At 33.6% G+C, this 16,869-nt stretch overlaps 1 protein-coding gene and 1 pseudogene across 1 annotated transcript; both read left to right on the top strand.

The window, feature by feature from the left end:
• Positions 1–8,356: 8,356 nt before the first annotated feature.
• LOC100927133 lies at positions 8,357–9,266 on the top strand (annotated as a pseudogene).
• A 3,947-nt stretch (positions 9,267–13,213) lies between these two features.
• LOC100926621 (olfactory receptor 4F3/4F16/4F29-like) lies at positions 13,214–14,152 on the top strand. The gene has a single exon (XM_003759043.1). It carries the CDS (start codon positions 13,214–13,216, stop codon positions 14,150–14,152), a length of 939 nt encoding a protein of 312 aa, XP_003759091.1.
• The last annotated feature ends 2,717 nt before the right edge of the window (positions 14,153–16,869 follow it).

Here is a 16,869-nt window from a genome sequence, read left to right as displayed (position 1 = left end):
ATCACTAGGAAACCATTATTTGTTGTAAGATTAAATCAGTCATACTGAACTGAGAGAATTATTAATCACCATGCTAAACTAGATAACCATTGTATCATCAATTCTACTGAATTAGCACCTTGTAAGAATCCTTGTTTTAAGTACAAGAGTTCTGGCCCATAATAGCACCCCATAATTGATAATCTTTCCCTGTATCATTCTGTTACATGCACCTCATAATGGTACATAAATCTAAATTTTCTCTTGCCATGCTTCTCAAACTTCTTTCAAGTTTCTGTATCAATCCTAATAAGCTAATACTTTTTTCCTAGAAATTTCCAATCTTATCTACATTTGAGAAGGCAGAAAATAACTTAAACTTAATCAAATTTTCTAAAAACCACAATATGATTAAAAGATATTATAATATATAAAACTATAAGTATACATAATTTTAAGAGGGAGAAAATATTAACAGCTCAGTGTATCAGGAAAGATTTCCTGGGGGAAATGTCACCTATACTCAGCCTATAAAGAAGGCTTTTTAGCTTCTTGCTCTAAAGGCTGAAATGAGAATTGTCTTTTGAGAATCACATTGCTGAGATGGGAGATCTAGTATTTACATATATTATTTCAGTATCTTCAAATCATGTGAAGTAAGTGCTATTATGTCCATTTGTAGGTGACGACACTGAGGCACAAAAAAGTTAAGTGACTTATTCAGAGTCACACAGCTACTAAGTGTCTGAAGCAGAATTCACACACAGATCTTTCTGACTCCAAGTCTGTTGCTTTATCCACTGTCACATCCTTAAAAGGGGGGTGATATAGAGTTCACATTAGGAGGATTATCTGTCAGCATACAGTTTGGATTAGAAGGGGAATAGTTAGGAATGACAACTTATCTAGGAGATTATATTTTATCTTAGAACCATTCAAAAACATTTAAATTTATTAGCCATGACATGATCAGAGTTGGGCTTTAGTAAAATGCATTTTACTCTTCTTTGAAAGAAGGATTGGAGAGGGAAGAGACTAAAAATGGGTCCAGAATTTTTGTACAAAGTCATAGATCTGTTTCTAGGGTGAGTGGAGGAAGTTCTCATGCTGGGGGATTCCCCTTTTAACTACTTATGTGGTTCATGCTATAGACCCCATGATGTAGGATTAATCTTTTATCTGGAATTTCTATGCATTTTTTCCTTTTACTTGCTAGAAGCTAGATGAAATTTGGTGTAATAAAGGAACTGATTTCATTTTAAAATCTGAAAATGTGTTTGTTTCTCATGTTTCCTAGATATATCTTCATTGCTAAGTTGGTCCAGAAAAGGGTCAAAGGGCCTTTTTCATAAGGAACATTCACATCTCTTCCCTGTTATCTTTTATCAACATTTCCCTCCTAGTTATCATAGGAAAACCAGCAGAATCCTAGGAGACAAGTCCTTTGGTCAAATGATCTCAGGCTGGCTAAATCATTCTCTTTAATATTCTCTCTAAAACGTAATATTTTCTGGGAGCAGCTTTCTTGGGGGGTTCTGGGGGCAGCTTTAGTTTCAGTTCAGTAACCACCACAAGTGCACCCAGGAGTTAAAGTCCAAATCCTTTATTGTCTCCTTCAGAGTCTTGTCTCCTCCACTGGAGGCTTGGCTGTTTTTTCTGGAGGCCTTCCAGATCTTGGTTTCAGTGGAGAAGTGAAGGAGGAGAGCCCGCCACCACTTCTCTGGTCTTCCCTCATTCTCATTCTGGCTGAACTTGTTCGAGCTTATATGGTCTCTTATCAAAGGTGTCAATCTTGTAGAACTATAGTAAGTGCTAAGTACATATACTGAATTAGAGAACTGTTAAGCACCATGCTAAATTAGGTAACTATTGTCTCTATCAATTCTACTGACTTAACACCTTGTTTCAAGTTCTGGTCCATAACAATTCTCTACAGCATCACTTGGCTGTTAATGGTTTGTCTTTCTGCACATAACAGTTTTATAATGTTCTTAGTACTTAGTGCTTCTAGTTGCTACAAATGGTTAGATTTTTGGAATCCCTTCAGCACAACTATAGTGTCAGATCCTGTGATATAACAGGTAAATGAGAGACATGGGAATAATTCTCCAACAGATTAAACCGTACCAGCAGAAGATCATATTGACTAGATCTCCATGTTTCAGGGTGAATAGATGATGTTGGGAGCAGCATCATTCATTGCATATTACAATGATGGTTGGGAGTGGAGCTAGGTCTGGAATTAGACTTTTTAAGAAAAAGAGTCAACAGAGAAAAGAAGTTAAATATATAAAAGGAAGGTCAATGTGAAGGATTTCATGCTATGGAGATATGGACATATATACCTGGAAAGAAAACTTGATTTCATCTCCTGATAGATGTGTCAGAAAAAGTAACATAATGATAAAAATCAAAATTAATTTAACTAATTCCCCCAAACTTACAGAATTTTCTTTTTTTCAATGAAAATGTCTAGCCTTTCCCCTTTCCTTAGAATATCTATGCTCTTTGTTCATTTTAACTTGGTACCTTATACTGTTTGTATTTCATGGTTGACCATTTCCACAGTATGCTCTTTTGAATTCTAATGATTTCTATCTTTTTTCCTTTGTCTGCAATGAAAGTGGCAATGTCCTATTATTGGATTTTTTAGTCCAATCCTATTGTCTAATGTTTTTGGAGAAAGGCACAAAACCCTAATGCCAGATTCTTTGTAAATTTAACCTATTCCAACTCAACTGAAATCTCATCTCTTATAGACCTTAATTATGTATCTGTAGTGGTAGTTCTAAGTTTTTTCTATATTTGTCAGCTTCTTATAGTACTTTCCCTTACACTCTATAGATGGTCTTGTCTCCCACTTTATTAAAAATCTGAAACCATCTACTAAGACCCTCCTTCTCTTCCACTTTGCATCCATCATCACACCTTACCATCTCGATATTTTGCAGTCTCTTTTCCCATTCTCTTCTATTTTTTCATTATGTCTGAGAAAGAGTCATGGAAGTAACTTCTTCCCTGCTTAAAATTTTCTCCTTTTCCCTTCATCATTTATTCCAAGTGATTTATCAATTTGCCCTCTTTTTGGATCTTTAATTCTCTTTTTCACTGATTACTTTTCCTTCATGTGCAAACCTCCCCTATAATAAAAAACAAAACAAAACCCCATCTCCTCAGTTCATGCAATCAGGCTGCTGCTTATTCCATTTCCAAAAGTAATGTCTAAGCTAATTTCAGTTCAAATCCACAAGTATTCATTGAATGCCTGAATTGTATTAGTCAAGAAGCAGTCCAAATGAATAGAAACCCTGGACTTGGATTCATGAAGATATGTGTTGGAGTCCTGTAAACAAATCAAAAGTCATCATTATTATACAATATCTACTACGTTCCACACACTGTGCTCAATTCTGCTTCTTATAGATATTAACCAAACTTTGTCACTGGAAATTGTTTCCAATCTAGATAAAAACATAGGTCCTTTTCCTACTGCCTCCTTCAACCCACAAAAGTGTTCCAAGTCACTGTGATAATAACGTGGATACCAATGAATCTTGGTATCCACAGAAAATAGAAATTTTGAATGTCAGAATCTATATCCTGGCCTCTCTTTCTTCCACTTAAATGGAAAAAGTGCCTTAAGGTATCTGAATTTTATTCAGTAGATAGTGGGCATTGGAGTAGAGACTATAGGAAATTTTGTGATTTGATTAGAGTTTCTTAATCTAGAGATTAGAATTTAGGAACATTGCATGTCAATAGTGTCTAATTTAGATAGAAAGAGGAAATCTGGAAGACCAGTAAAGACACTGTTACAGAAGTGTGAATTAATAAAAATGGAATGAACCAGGGAAGCAATTCACAGGAGGATTTGGAGGATGGGATACTTGCTATCTCTCCGCTTCCTTAAGGAAATCTTAGAATTAGATTAAAGAACAGCTATTTATCATTGGGAGTTGGTTCCTAGTTCTGTATTAGGAAATCACATTCAATAGTAAAAGATTGAAAAATGTTTATTGATCTTTTAAGAAGCCTTGAAGAAAGAGTCTAAATTTATAACTTCTTTTAATTTTTTGCCACCTTTCCCCCATTAATATATGTTATTTTTTCCCTTCATTATTATTATCAACATTTTATATTTTAAAAGTTTTCATTTCCTCATTCTCATCACATTTACTTTATTTCCTTCCTTTCTTTTTTTTTTTTCTCTGTCATTTCTTCCTGTTTGGCACTTGCCAGGGCTTTATAGAACATGGGAGATAAGAGCTTTCTACTCCTCAGATAGAAATATATAATATTATATAATATATATATATATAGTTATATAATATATGATATTTCTATTCACTAATATTCACTATAATATTAGTGTCAAGGTACCCTCTGTTTGAGAAATCCTTAAATATCTTGGCAAACACATTTTAATTAGTCAGATTTCTCTTTGTGTTTGATCTGCTTGGAAATAATAATTATTAATTAATAAAGAATGAAGTGAAAAAAAAGTTCTTTTTTTTGGTAGGAGTTGGGGGAGGGATATTATGCCACAGTTCTCTTTTAATTCCTGACTCAATTTCTCCAATTGTCCTATTTAGTTACTCTGCCTCAGGTTATTATCTTTCCCTTTTAATATTTGATGAGATAAAGGTTTTATATCTTTAGGCTATAATCATTCCTTCTTAATGTTTGACAGGATAAAGATCTATCCATTTTAGACATAATTAGAATATCAATAACCTCCCTCCACTGTGTCATCCTAGGCTCCTCCCACCACTAGGTTATCCCCATCCAGATACCTCGTCGTTGTTCTTGTTATCCTATAAAAATCTTGCTGTCCTAATAATTAGGGCTGGATTCTTTGAGACAATAGTCTCGTTCAGTGCTAGGACCAACCATAGATCCATTTGGTCCCAGTATATCTCTCCATTTAATAAACTATTAAATTGCTCTCTAATATCTGTCTTGCTCAGTTTCTCTGGCATTATAGGGAATAAGGGAGTAAGGTACAAAATCATGAGCAGAAACAATAAGCCACTGAATAAATAACTTTTACTTTTTAATTTTTTAAGTCAACATTCAACTTTAAATTTTTTTGCTGCTATTTTTATTATATTTTTTATTAAAATTTTTATTTACAAAATATATGCATGGGTAATTTTTCAACATTGACCCTTGTAAAACCTTGTATTCCAAATTTTTCCCTCCTTCCTCCCATTCTCCTCCCATAGATTGCAGGTAATCCAATACATGTTAAATGTTAAAATATATGTTAAATCCAATATATGTATACATATTTATACACAACCTTCTGCACAGTAAAAATTGGATCAAGAAGGAAAAAAAACCGAGAAAAAAAACAAAATGCAAGAAAACAACAACAGAAAGAGTGAAAATGCTATGTTGTGGTCCACACTCAGTTCCCATAGGCCTCTCTCTGAGTGTAGATGGCTCTCTTCATCACAAGATTATTGGAACTTATCTGAATCATATCATTGTTGAAAAAAGCCATGTCCATCAGAATTGATCATCATGTGATATTGATGTTGCCATGTACGATGATCTCTTGGTTCTGCTCATTTCACTTATTATCAGTTCATGTAAGTCTCTCCAGCCTCTCTAAAATCATTCTGCTCAGCATTTCTTATAGAATAATAATGTTCCATAACATTTATATACCATAACTAATTCAGCCATTCTCCAACTGATGGATATCCACTCAGTTTCCAGTTTCTTGTCACTATGAAAAGGAGGGCCACAAACATTTTTGCACATGTGGGTCCCTTTCCCTCCTTTAAGATCTCTTTGGGATACAAACTCAGTAGAAATATTGTTGGATCAAAGAATATGCACAGTTTGATAACTTTTTCAGCATAGTTCCAAATTGCTCTCCAAAATGTCTAGATCCATCAACAGTGCCACCAACAATGTATTAGTGTCCCAGTTTTCCCACGTCCCCTGCAACATTCATCATTATCTTTTCCTATCATCTTAGCTAATTTCAGAGGTGTGTAGTGAGATCTCAGAGTTGTCTTAATTTGCGTTTCTCTGATCGATAGTGATTTAGAGCATCTAGAAATAACTTTTAGAAGACAGAGATGTCAATCAATCCAACCATTTTTTAAAAATGTCTGTTTTATAACTTGGGATATATAATAAAACAAAATTTTATTCTGCAAAAAGTATAAAGGCAGAGTTGGAGAAATAAGAGATTGAGACATGGAATAATTTAAAAACCTGTACAGAATTTAATTGTGTTGTATAAATGGGGAAGGAGGAATTCATTGTATCATGAGCTTCCTTTAAATTCCAACTAAAATTCCATGTTTTATTGGAAAGCTTCTTCAACCTTTCTTAATGAAAAGTGTCTTCTGTCTGTTAATTATTTTTTATTTATTGTATATATAGTTTGGTTTGTACATATTTGTATGTTTTTTTCCTTTTTAGACTGGAAGATCCTTCAGGGCAGAGACTCTCTGTCTTATTTTGTACTCTAAGAATGTAGTACAATGCTTCACACACTTAATGTTTATGGATTGACTGATTCATCATAGGACCTAAAGTTACATATGATTTAAGAGATATTGTAGGCCACTGCTTTGTAGATTAGGAAACTGAAGGCAAGAGAGATTGCAATATGTGCAAGGTTCCATAGGTAGTAATAGCTGATTCAGAATCAGGACCCAGGTGTAGGACTCTTTCCAATAAACTCAAGAATGCTCTCCTGATATTTGATGCATTTCCTACCACAATTCCACAATATATTCTTAGTTATCCTAGGAGTGTTAATAACAGTTAGATTAATAACAGTTAGACCTTGAGCTTAGGTCTTGATTTCTTGATTTCTCAGCTAATGCTCTTTCTACCATACTGTATTTTTTTCTAGAGATTAAGACTAAGAGTATACTGACTCTAAATAATGGTTGAATCAGTTCATAATTCCACTAATAGTGATTAGTATGTCAGTTTTCCCATATCTCCACCTACATTTGTCCTTTTCTTTCCTACTAGTTTTTAAAAATTATCTCTCCTGGATCTATTTTTCAGATCAGTTGTTTTTCACTGGGATAGTTTATATTTTCTTCCATTTTTTCATTCTTTGGTTTTGCTTTATTATTTCTTGATATCTCATAAGTAATTATTTTTCATTTGCCAAATTCTAATTTTAAGGAGTTATTTTTTTTCAGTCAGATCTTCCAAGAGGATTTTCTGGAATGGAGATATTTTTCTTCTTTTGTTTGTTCATTTCCCCAGACTAATTAATTCTTTACTTTTAATTCTTTGCTAAAGTTAAACACTACTTCCACGGTGGAAGCAGACTCCACTAAGTAGAGTGGACTCAAGTAGAGTCCACTAAGGGACTCATTAGTGTCCCAAGCTTCAGGGGTTTTGTATATCAGTTTTCAGGGCTAGTTCTGATGGTCTATGCTTTTAATTCTTCCAAGTATCATGGTGTGTTTACTATTTTCCTGGCCTGTTTTCTTGTCTATGAATGACCATAAGCATTGTTTTTTCTTTTGCCCTGGTACTATGTAGGGTCTCTGCTCCATTGTAGCTGCAATTGGTATGGTAGTGCTCCTCTTCACCCTAGCACTGCCTCCCAGGATTATGACTCTAATCTGAGTGTGGAAAAAAAGTCCTGTCCCAAGTGCCAGCAAATAGACCTCTGCCATCTCTTTCTGACCAGTCATCTGTTGACCTTACTGCCCATCTTGTTGTAAATCTGAAAAAGAATATATTACAACAGCTAGGTCAAGGTTAATGAGAATAAAAAAATCTTGTACCCAAATCTCACCTTTTGAAATTATTACTATATAAAGTTTGGTTATTTGTTTCAGATTAATGGAAATATACAATGAATTAGAATAATGCTACCACATCATGGGATTGACTGTTCTTACCACTTTTTTATTGTCTGGTTTTCATATAGTGAGTACCTTTCTACCTTCTAGAAAAGGCTCCAACTGCTAGACCTAATTAGATGTTTTTATATGAAGTATGAGTGTAGTGGTATGAGAAAATGAAAAAATAATAATAATAAATTATTATTTTAGTATAAATTAGTATAAATATAAATTAGTATAAATAAATAAATGAATAAATAAATAAATTAGTATAAATAATAATAGCTTGATGTATCCCTTTGTACTTATATATACTTTTGTATGTTTTTTGTATGTTTTTCACAAAAATCTTCTGAATTATGGTAACTAGTGAAGGAAGCTTTTCATAGTATTACACATAGTTGGCCCTTGACTAGTGTTTATTGAATTGACTTGAATTCTAGGGTACCATTATCATATTCAGTAATCTGAATTCTCTCTTTATTCTCTAAATTCTCTTCCTACAGGTAATTTCTCAGGTTGTCTTGCTGATTGAATCAATGGACAGAGTGAATCACTCTGAAGAGTTTGTGTTTTTAGTGCTTTCCAATTTTTGGGAGATTCAGCTTCTGCTCTTTGTGTTTTCCTTTGTGTTCTACCTGGCAAGCATCTGGGAAATTCCTTCATTGTGTTTTCAGTGACTTCTGACCCTCACTTACTTGTACTCTCCCATGTACTTCCTGCTGGCCAACCTTTCCTTCACTGACCTGAGGATTTCCTCTGTCACTTCCCATAGTGACCTTTTCAGAAAACACAAAGTCCTTTCATTCTCTGGCTGTATCACCCAGATGTTTTTTTATTCATTTGATTGGTGGTGTTGAGATGGTACTTCTTGTAGCTATGGCCTTTGATAGATATGCTGCCATATCTCCATTATTTGATTATTGTGTGTCTGAGTATGTGCATATGGCTTCTGACTTCTGCCTGGATCATTGGTTTCATCCACTCAGTGGTCCAAGTAGCTTTTGTAATTAACTTGACCTTCTGTGGCCCCATTGAACTGGACAGCTTTTATTGTGATCTCCCTTGGTTCATCAAACTTGCCTGCACAGACTTCAATTCATGGTCATAGTCAACAGTGGCTTCATGTCCTTAGGTGTCTTTCTCATTGTGGTCATATTCTACATTTTCATCCTAGTCACTGTTCAAAAACATTCATCAAGTGGTTCTTCTAAGACTCTTTCCACTCTTTCAACTCACATCATTGTGATAATTTTTTATTTTGGTCCAATTATCTTTTTCAATACATGGCCATTTAATTCACCACATCTGGACAAATTTCTTGCTATCTTTGATGCAATTCTGACTTCCTTTCTAAATCCAGTCATTTACACACTAAGGAACAAAGAGATGCAATTGGCAATAAAAAGAGTGTGTAACCAGCTTGTGAATTTCAGAAAATTTTCTTAAATGACTTGATGAGAAGAACTTCCAATTTCCACAAGAAGAAAGTCTAGAAAAAGAAATTGTATGCGAAGAAGATGAATTTGTTTTAGGGAATTGTTGATTTTGAGTTCCTGGGGGGATCAATTGGGAATTTTCAATTACAGATTTGAAAATAGGAGTTTGGATATTGGAAAGAGCTTAAGACAGTAAATTTGAATGTTGTACACATGAAAACATAACTCTAACAATAAATATGTATTAGATCATGTGTTTGTGTTTAATAGAGCATGTGCATATGTTTATGCAGTGTTTAATGTGCTTTATTTTTTCATTTGAACTAACTTGGAACATAAATTTAGAATCAACCCATTTCTAATTTGGGGCCTACTCACATTGGAGCTCATTCATTTGACTTGACCAAAATCATCTTACTCATCTTTTAACATCAACACATTGTTTTGCTTGTAATTTATTTAGGGTGGATTTTTTTTTTAAGATTAAATTGAGATTTGTGCCAACCCCATATTTTGGTTCTTTTTTTTTCAAGCTGAAATATCCATGTAGTTTCTTTTCTCATTTTCTAGATTAAATGGTATAAAACACACACCTAAATTCTGGAAATTGTATAGTTATCATTACATTTCTGAGATTGCATTGTCAAATGTTCTCCAAGGATTATTCCCTATTCATAATGCTGAATAAAAATCACTAAATTAGGTGAAGAAAATTACACAAGTCTTCAAAAAATGCTCTTCTCTTTGTTAATGTCTTCTTTCCTTGATTTCTCTGGAAAAACTAACAATTCTAGGAGATAATTTATTTGTTACATGAGTTCAGGTTGGCAGTTTCTTATTTCTGCAGCATCACTTGGTCACTGCCATTCAGAGCTACAAATTAGGTGCCTTTCTTCTTGTTGTAATCTTTTATATGGCTCTTTGTGCTCAAGGAAAATGTCACTATAAGGGAGGAAGTTAAAATATTTGAAATCTTTGAGAATACTACTTGTAGGAGATGTTTTAAAAGGGATATTTGTGTCATGTATGTTGGGTTGGATTGGATATTCTCTTTAGTTCCTTTCAAATCATATATTTTTTATTTTTATGATTTTCTCACCAATGTTTATCTTAATTAGTCAACTCTATCTTGCTAGTCCTTTGATTATTGAGGCTTATTTAACACCAAATGAATTTCTTCTCATTTCACTAAATCAACTAGCTCTCATTCTCTCTCCTTTCCTTTCATTGTTTAGGAATCTTCCTAACATTTTTACCTTTGGGAAAAACCACCATTATTTTCCATGATTCCCAGGTTAAGAAAATCCCACAATGGTTATTCCCACATCTCAGCAATGGCTAATTACCCACTTTTACTATTAGGAAAAGCTACAGAGAACCCTTTCTTTCAGAAGATATTTTACTGTAAGAGAGAATTTTAATCTCTCTGTTATCATTAGATCTCTGAAAATGCTGCTGAGTTACTCTTCATTAACTAGGTAAAACAGCTACCACTAAATCTTTGTAAACCTTTCCTCATCTACATGGCTCTTTTTCCTTCCCTATAATCTGTATTATATTTACTATGTTATTGATTTTTTCTCCTTATTTGTTTGCCTCTACTTCCATTCAACATTCACTTCATCGAGTAAAAAATATTTATTGTTTAGTTTAAAAAGGTGCCTGTTGGACTTTAGGGGCCATAAAGAAATGACTAAACATTGTCCAAACTTTAAAGAATTTATAATGTGGTTGTTGTCACAAGACATATGTTAAGGCAATGTTAAGGTTAATTTCTGTTTTCCTGAGTTTTGAAGTAAAAATAAATGGGATCTTAGATTTGAAGACATAGGACCATATTCAAATATCTACTACTGGGGGTTCAAAATTTTATCTTGTTTTAACTGTTTGACCTTAAAATTAGGAAGCTATATTACCTGACCTCAAAAACTTATTTCCACATCTAAGTTATGTAAAGTTTCCCCATAGTATAATGTTTTTTTGTCCCCATTATATCAACTTTATCCTTTACCTCTTGATATTTCTTTTTTTTTTCCTTTTCTCTTTCTGCCTCTTTGTCTTAATTTTTATCTTTTATCTTTTTTTTTTTTTTTTATTCCTTACTTTGGCACTCAATCTCCTACTCAATGTTTCTTGTTTCTCTATGTCGCTGTGGTCAAATGCCTCAGTTCCATAGCTTCTATTCTGTAGTTTTCACTCTTTTTGAATTTCTAAATCAGACTTTTAGCTTTTGATTTTGTTCAAGTCTCATGTTTCATTTTGTCTGTCCCAACGATAGACATTTGTCTGTCCCCCCAATAGTATGTGACTCCATCACCATTGGCCACTTCTGCTCTATCTAGTCTTACAGAGGTTTAGAAAGCAGAAAGACATAGTAAATTCTTGCATTTACTTGCTTAGTTTGGAAATTAATCTCACACATAGTTTATACCAAACCAGTGCCTATAAAATTTATTTCTGGATGGGAAAACCAGTATTGTTTTAGCAACAGCAGATTAGAGAAAGACAGTCAAATGGAAAAGAAGAAATTTCATGATCTGAGGACTCACTTATAAGGACCAAATTTGATGTTATCCTAGTAGGTTGTAAATAGATGGAATAAATGACTATCTAAATTTCCTTCCCTATCTGTAGGTTTTAGCACTGTTATAACAAATAAAGTCATATTTAGTGCCTCCCTATGTCAAGTGAATTAAAAAGATACATCCCATCATATAGTGTAAAATCTTAAATAATTACTATAAATCAATTTAAAAATTGATAATATTAAAATGGGTGGATAGGACAAGACTTGCCTTGGATTCAGGCACCTGAAATGGAAACTTATCTAGAATATTTCTGTCATCATGGGCTAGTCTCCTTAGTTTTTCTTATGTATAAAATTGAACAAATAACACTTGTACTTATTTCTTCACAGGGTCTTTGTGAGGAAGGCATTTCAAAAGCTTTAAAGTATTATAAAATTGTAAATACTTCTAGTTACAATAATAAAATTTAAAATGGGATTTTATGTAATTTATAAAACATTTATTATGAACCACCTGCTAATGGGGGGAACAGATAATATTTTCTTGATTTTGTAGATTAAAAAAATGGAGGGAAAGAGGAGTTAATTTACTTACCTAATCCCTCATAGCTATGACTAAATTAGTTATTGAATATAAGTTTTCTGACTTCAATTCTGCCATTTTTCCCTCTACATCACAACTATTCTAACATAGACTTTACAAGGACACTTATCTAAAAAGCAAACATAGAGAAAATCCTTTGTAATGTCTCTTCAAGGGTAGAACTAACATATATCTTGAGCTATATGTATAAAGTCAGATTTTGACTGATAACTTCTGTGAACCTGTTTCATAGATGTAAGATGAAAGCATTGGACTAGATATAACTTCTGTGAACCTGTCTCATAGATGAAAAAGATGAAAGCATTGGAATAGATATAATTTCCAAGTTGTCTTTCAACTCTAAAATCTCATGAATCTTATAAATATATGAAATTAAATTTGGGTAACATATATCTAAATCTGTGAGTTAGTCATTCTAAAATAATTGTCAGAATAGCACTCATGAATAGATGAATGAAATGAAAATCACTTCTTTTCCTTCTCACATTCTGCTTTGGTTCATTAACCAAATTTTTCCTCCATATCCTTCCTCAGATCAGTCCTATCTCAGAAAAAAACTGGAGAAATGTTATAGAAGGCCATGGTGTTAATAAAAAACAGTACTCTTTGGAAGTGTCCTCCAGGCTTCATGTAACCATGAGATAAAGTGCTATATTGCTGTGAGAAGTTGTTTCCATCATGTGAATTAGTTCTGTGTCACACAGAGTCGGCATTTACTAAGTATTTGTTGAGTGGAATTTTGGAATATTAATGTTATTCAAAATAATTGTGATTTCCTCTTCATTATCTTCCTAAAGGTGGCTACAAATGCAATGCTGCTGAGACAATGAACAGAGCCAATCACACTGTGGTGTCTGAATTCGTGTTCCTGGGACTCTCCAATTCTTGGTATATCCAACTTTTCCTCTTTGTTTTCTCCTCTATATTGTATGTGGCAAGCATGTTGGGAAACTCCCTTATTATTCTCACAGTGACTTCTGACCCTCACTTGCACTCTCCCATGTATTTCTTGCTGGCCAATCTCTCCTTCAGTGATCTGGGAGTTTCCTCAGTCACTTCCCCCAAGATGATATGTGACCTTTTCAGAAAGCACAAGATAATATCGTTCTCTGGCTGCATCGTTCAGATGTTCTTTATTCACTTGATTGGTGGTGTCGAGATGGTGCTGCTTATAGCCATGGCCTTTGACAGATATGTTGCCATATGTAAGCCTCTTCATTATCTGACTATTATGAGTCCAAGGATGTGTACTATGTTCCTGGGGGCTGCTTGGACCATTGGTTTCATCCACTCAGTGATCCAGCTGGCTTTTGTTGTTAATCTGCCATTTTGTGGCCCTAATGAATTGGACAGCTTTTATTGTGACCTCCCTCGGTTCATCAAACTTGCTTGCACAGATACATATAGACTGGAATTCATGGTCACTGCCAATAGTGGCTTCATTTCCTTGGGTTCTTTCTGTATCTTGTTCATCTCCTACATTTTCATCTTAGTCACTGTTCAGAAGCATTCTTCAGGTGGTTCTTCCAAGGCTCTCTCTACTCTGTCAGCTCACATCACTGTTGTGATTTTGTTTTTTGGACCATTGATCTTTGCTTATACATGGCCACAACCCACATTACACTTGGATAAATTTCTTGCCATTTTTTCTGGAGTTCTTACTCCTTTTCTCAATCCAGTCATTTATACATTCAGGAACAAAGAGATGAAGGTGGCGATGAAGAGATTGTGCCTTCAAATTGGGAGCTTTAGGAAGATCTCTTAAATGATTTTATAAGATGAACTTTTTTTCATTGAAAGAAACAAGGAAGAGCTTATTTGCCAAAGTAGCCAGTATTTGCACAGGTGAAATTTGAGGTTCTAGAGAAATTTCCAAGTGGTAATCACTCAGTGGCCAACTAGAAATAGAAATATGGAACTAGGAGAAATACTAATATTAGAGATATAAATTTAGAAAATGTCTAAATATGGAGTATAGACAAACCCTGAAGATGATTGAAATTGACAAGAGCATAGACAGTATAGTGAAGAAAGATGAAAAGTTAATGGTAGAAACAGAAAATAAATAGGAAGACAAGAGAATGTTTTGATGATGAACTGTTTAAGAAAGTGATGCTGATTATTAGTTTCATGTACTGCTAGTTGAGGAGAAAGTTATGAGTAATTATTAAACTCATCTCATTAACTTTAGTACATTATCCTTTCTTCTCTTGGAATTATTCATTCTAGAACACTGTCATTTATTTAATAAAAAGCAAACATGTTTCCCTTTCCATTTTTGTTCCCTTTAAGAAATATGTAAATCTATTTTTTGATCATTAAAGTATAACTACCACAAGTATTATATATTTGGTATTTTTAAAGACCTTATTATTGGTTTTGGCATTCTTGCAAAGACCTCCTGGAATTATCTTTTGTTATGCCTAATTCTGACTTTGCACAGTTTTTGACTTCTCCTCTTGTCTTGTTTACTTCTCTATCTAAAAACACACACATATAGATATCTATATCTGTGTCTCTTTTTCTTTTAATATATATGCATATGTATGTTGTTAAATTAGAAAATTAAGGTAAACCAAAACAATAAAGTTCTGAGAATGTTCATTTTATTGGTGTATTTCCCCCCAGCTTCTTTCACATATTTCATATGAAATTTTTTTGAGAATATTCTTCCTATCACATTAGTTTCCTTAGATAGGAGAAAGGAAAGGGAAGAGAAAGGGAATAAACAATTACACAGCACCTACTTTGTGGCATTATTGTGGTATTATGCAATTTTTATTATAAATATTATTTTATCTGATCTTCACAAGAACCATGGAAGGTTAGCATTATGATTATCCCCACTTTATAACTGAGGTAACTGAAGCGAACATAAATTCAGTGACTTGCTCAGAATCAAACAGTAAAGTTTTGAATCTGGATTTCACCTTGTCTTCTTGAGTCTGGGTCCAGCAGTCCATCTACTATGACATCAGCTGCCTTAGATGCTTCCTGTTTTTCTTTCCCATGGGGATTATTTATGACTATACAATCATAATTTCATATTTAAAAGTCTTATTTCTTTCTTAACCTTCATTCATTTTTAGAATTTATGGCCATGGCCTCATGACTATATTCTTCTGAACTTTTTGAAATTACCTTTTATAGATTCTGGAGTATGTGTTTGCATATTTCTAATTTTCTGTTTTGTTTTGCAACCAAAGTGTCTCTGAGGAAGTCACACATTTTCCCCCTTAAAATTGGGGGACTCTGAGGATGTGAGTTTCTTTTTTGTTGTTGCTTTTTGTCATTCCCATTCCTCCATGCTTTTGGGTCAGAAATTGGAGGAATGATTGATGCTTCCATGATATAATTAACCACTTCTACCTACATCACTTTTAATAACTTTTAATAAGTATAGCAGCAAACACGGTTAACTTTAGATCCGTAACTGCCTTTCTCAGGTCATCAAGAAACTGTCTGAGTGACTTTTCTTGGAGTTTCATTACGTACTCTTCCCTCTATCTCAGACTATTCTACCCCTTCTCTGGATAGGATATGTTTTCCTTTTTAAAGTTAAAAATTCTTTTTAAAATTAAAGTGTATAGCGAAGTTCACTTCATGGTTCATAGTTCATGATAATCCTCTCATGGGACACTATACTTCTGAACTACAAATTCATTATTCCTTCAGATTTCAGAATCCTGTTCTATTATTTTCCAATCCAATTCAGCAAGCATTTATTAAAAGCCTATCACGTGTCTGGGACATAGTAGGAACTTAATTAAATGTTTGTGGGATATGTTGGGTGTAAGAGTTATAAAGAGTATATTATAAGAATAAAAATAGTTCTTGCCTTTATGGGATAAAAATACTCTTTCAAGGGGTAGATATTTAAACAAATATGATAAATATCAAGGATAATTTGAGGAAGAGAGAGCAAACACTAATAAATAAGGAGACTAGGCTGGGCTTCCTTTGAGATATCATATGGATTGAACCTTGAAAGAAATAATGGATTCAAAGCAGTCAATAAATAAATATTTATTAAACATCTACCATGTTCCAGTCACTGTGCTAAGTGTTATGAAAGAAAGTAAAAGACAATCCCTGCTCTCAAGGATGCCACAATCTAATGAAGAAAACATTATGTAGACAGACAGTTATGTATCAACATAATATTTATATGATAAACTGGCGATGATCAGAAAGGAGAAGGCACTAGAATGAGGGAGAATAAGAAAGGCTAACTGAGCAAGGTGGAATTTTACTGTGACTTAAAGAAGTGGTGATAAGGAGGAAGAATATTCTGGGTGTGGGAAATAGCAAAGAAAATGCATGAAGTTAGGAGATAGTGTTTTATATGAAGAATATAAAGGAAGTCTATGTCATTAGATAACAGAATATGTGGTGTTAGAAAATGAGAATAAGGTGTCAGAAAACTGGAAAGATGAGGGGACATGATATGAAGAACCTTGAATAATAAACAAAGGATTTTAT

This window comes from Sarcophilus harrisii, chromosome 2 (genome assembly GCF_902635505.1).
Source record: "Sarcophilus harrisii chromosome 2, mSarHar1.11, whole genome shotgun sequence".
In the NCBI taxonomy this organism is placed as follows: Eukaryota; Metazoa; Chordata; class Mammalia; order Dasyuromorphia; family Dasyuridae; genus Sarcophilus; species Sarcophilus harrisii.
This window is presented reverse-complemented; position numbering and strand designations above follow the sequence as displayed.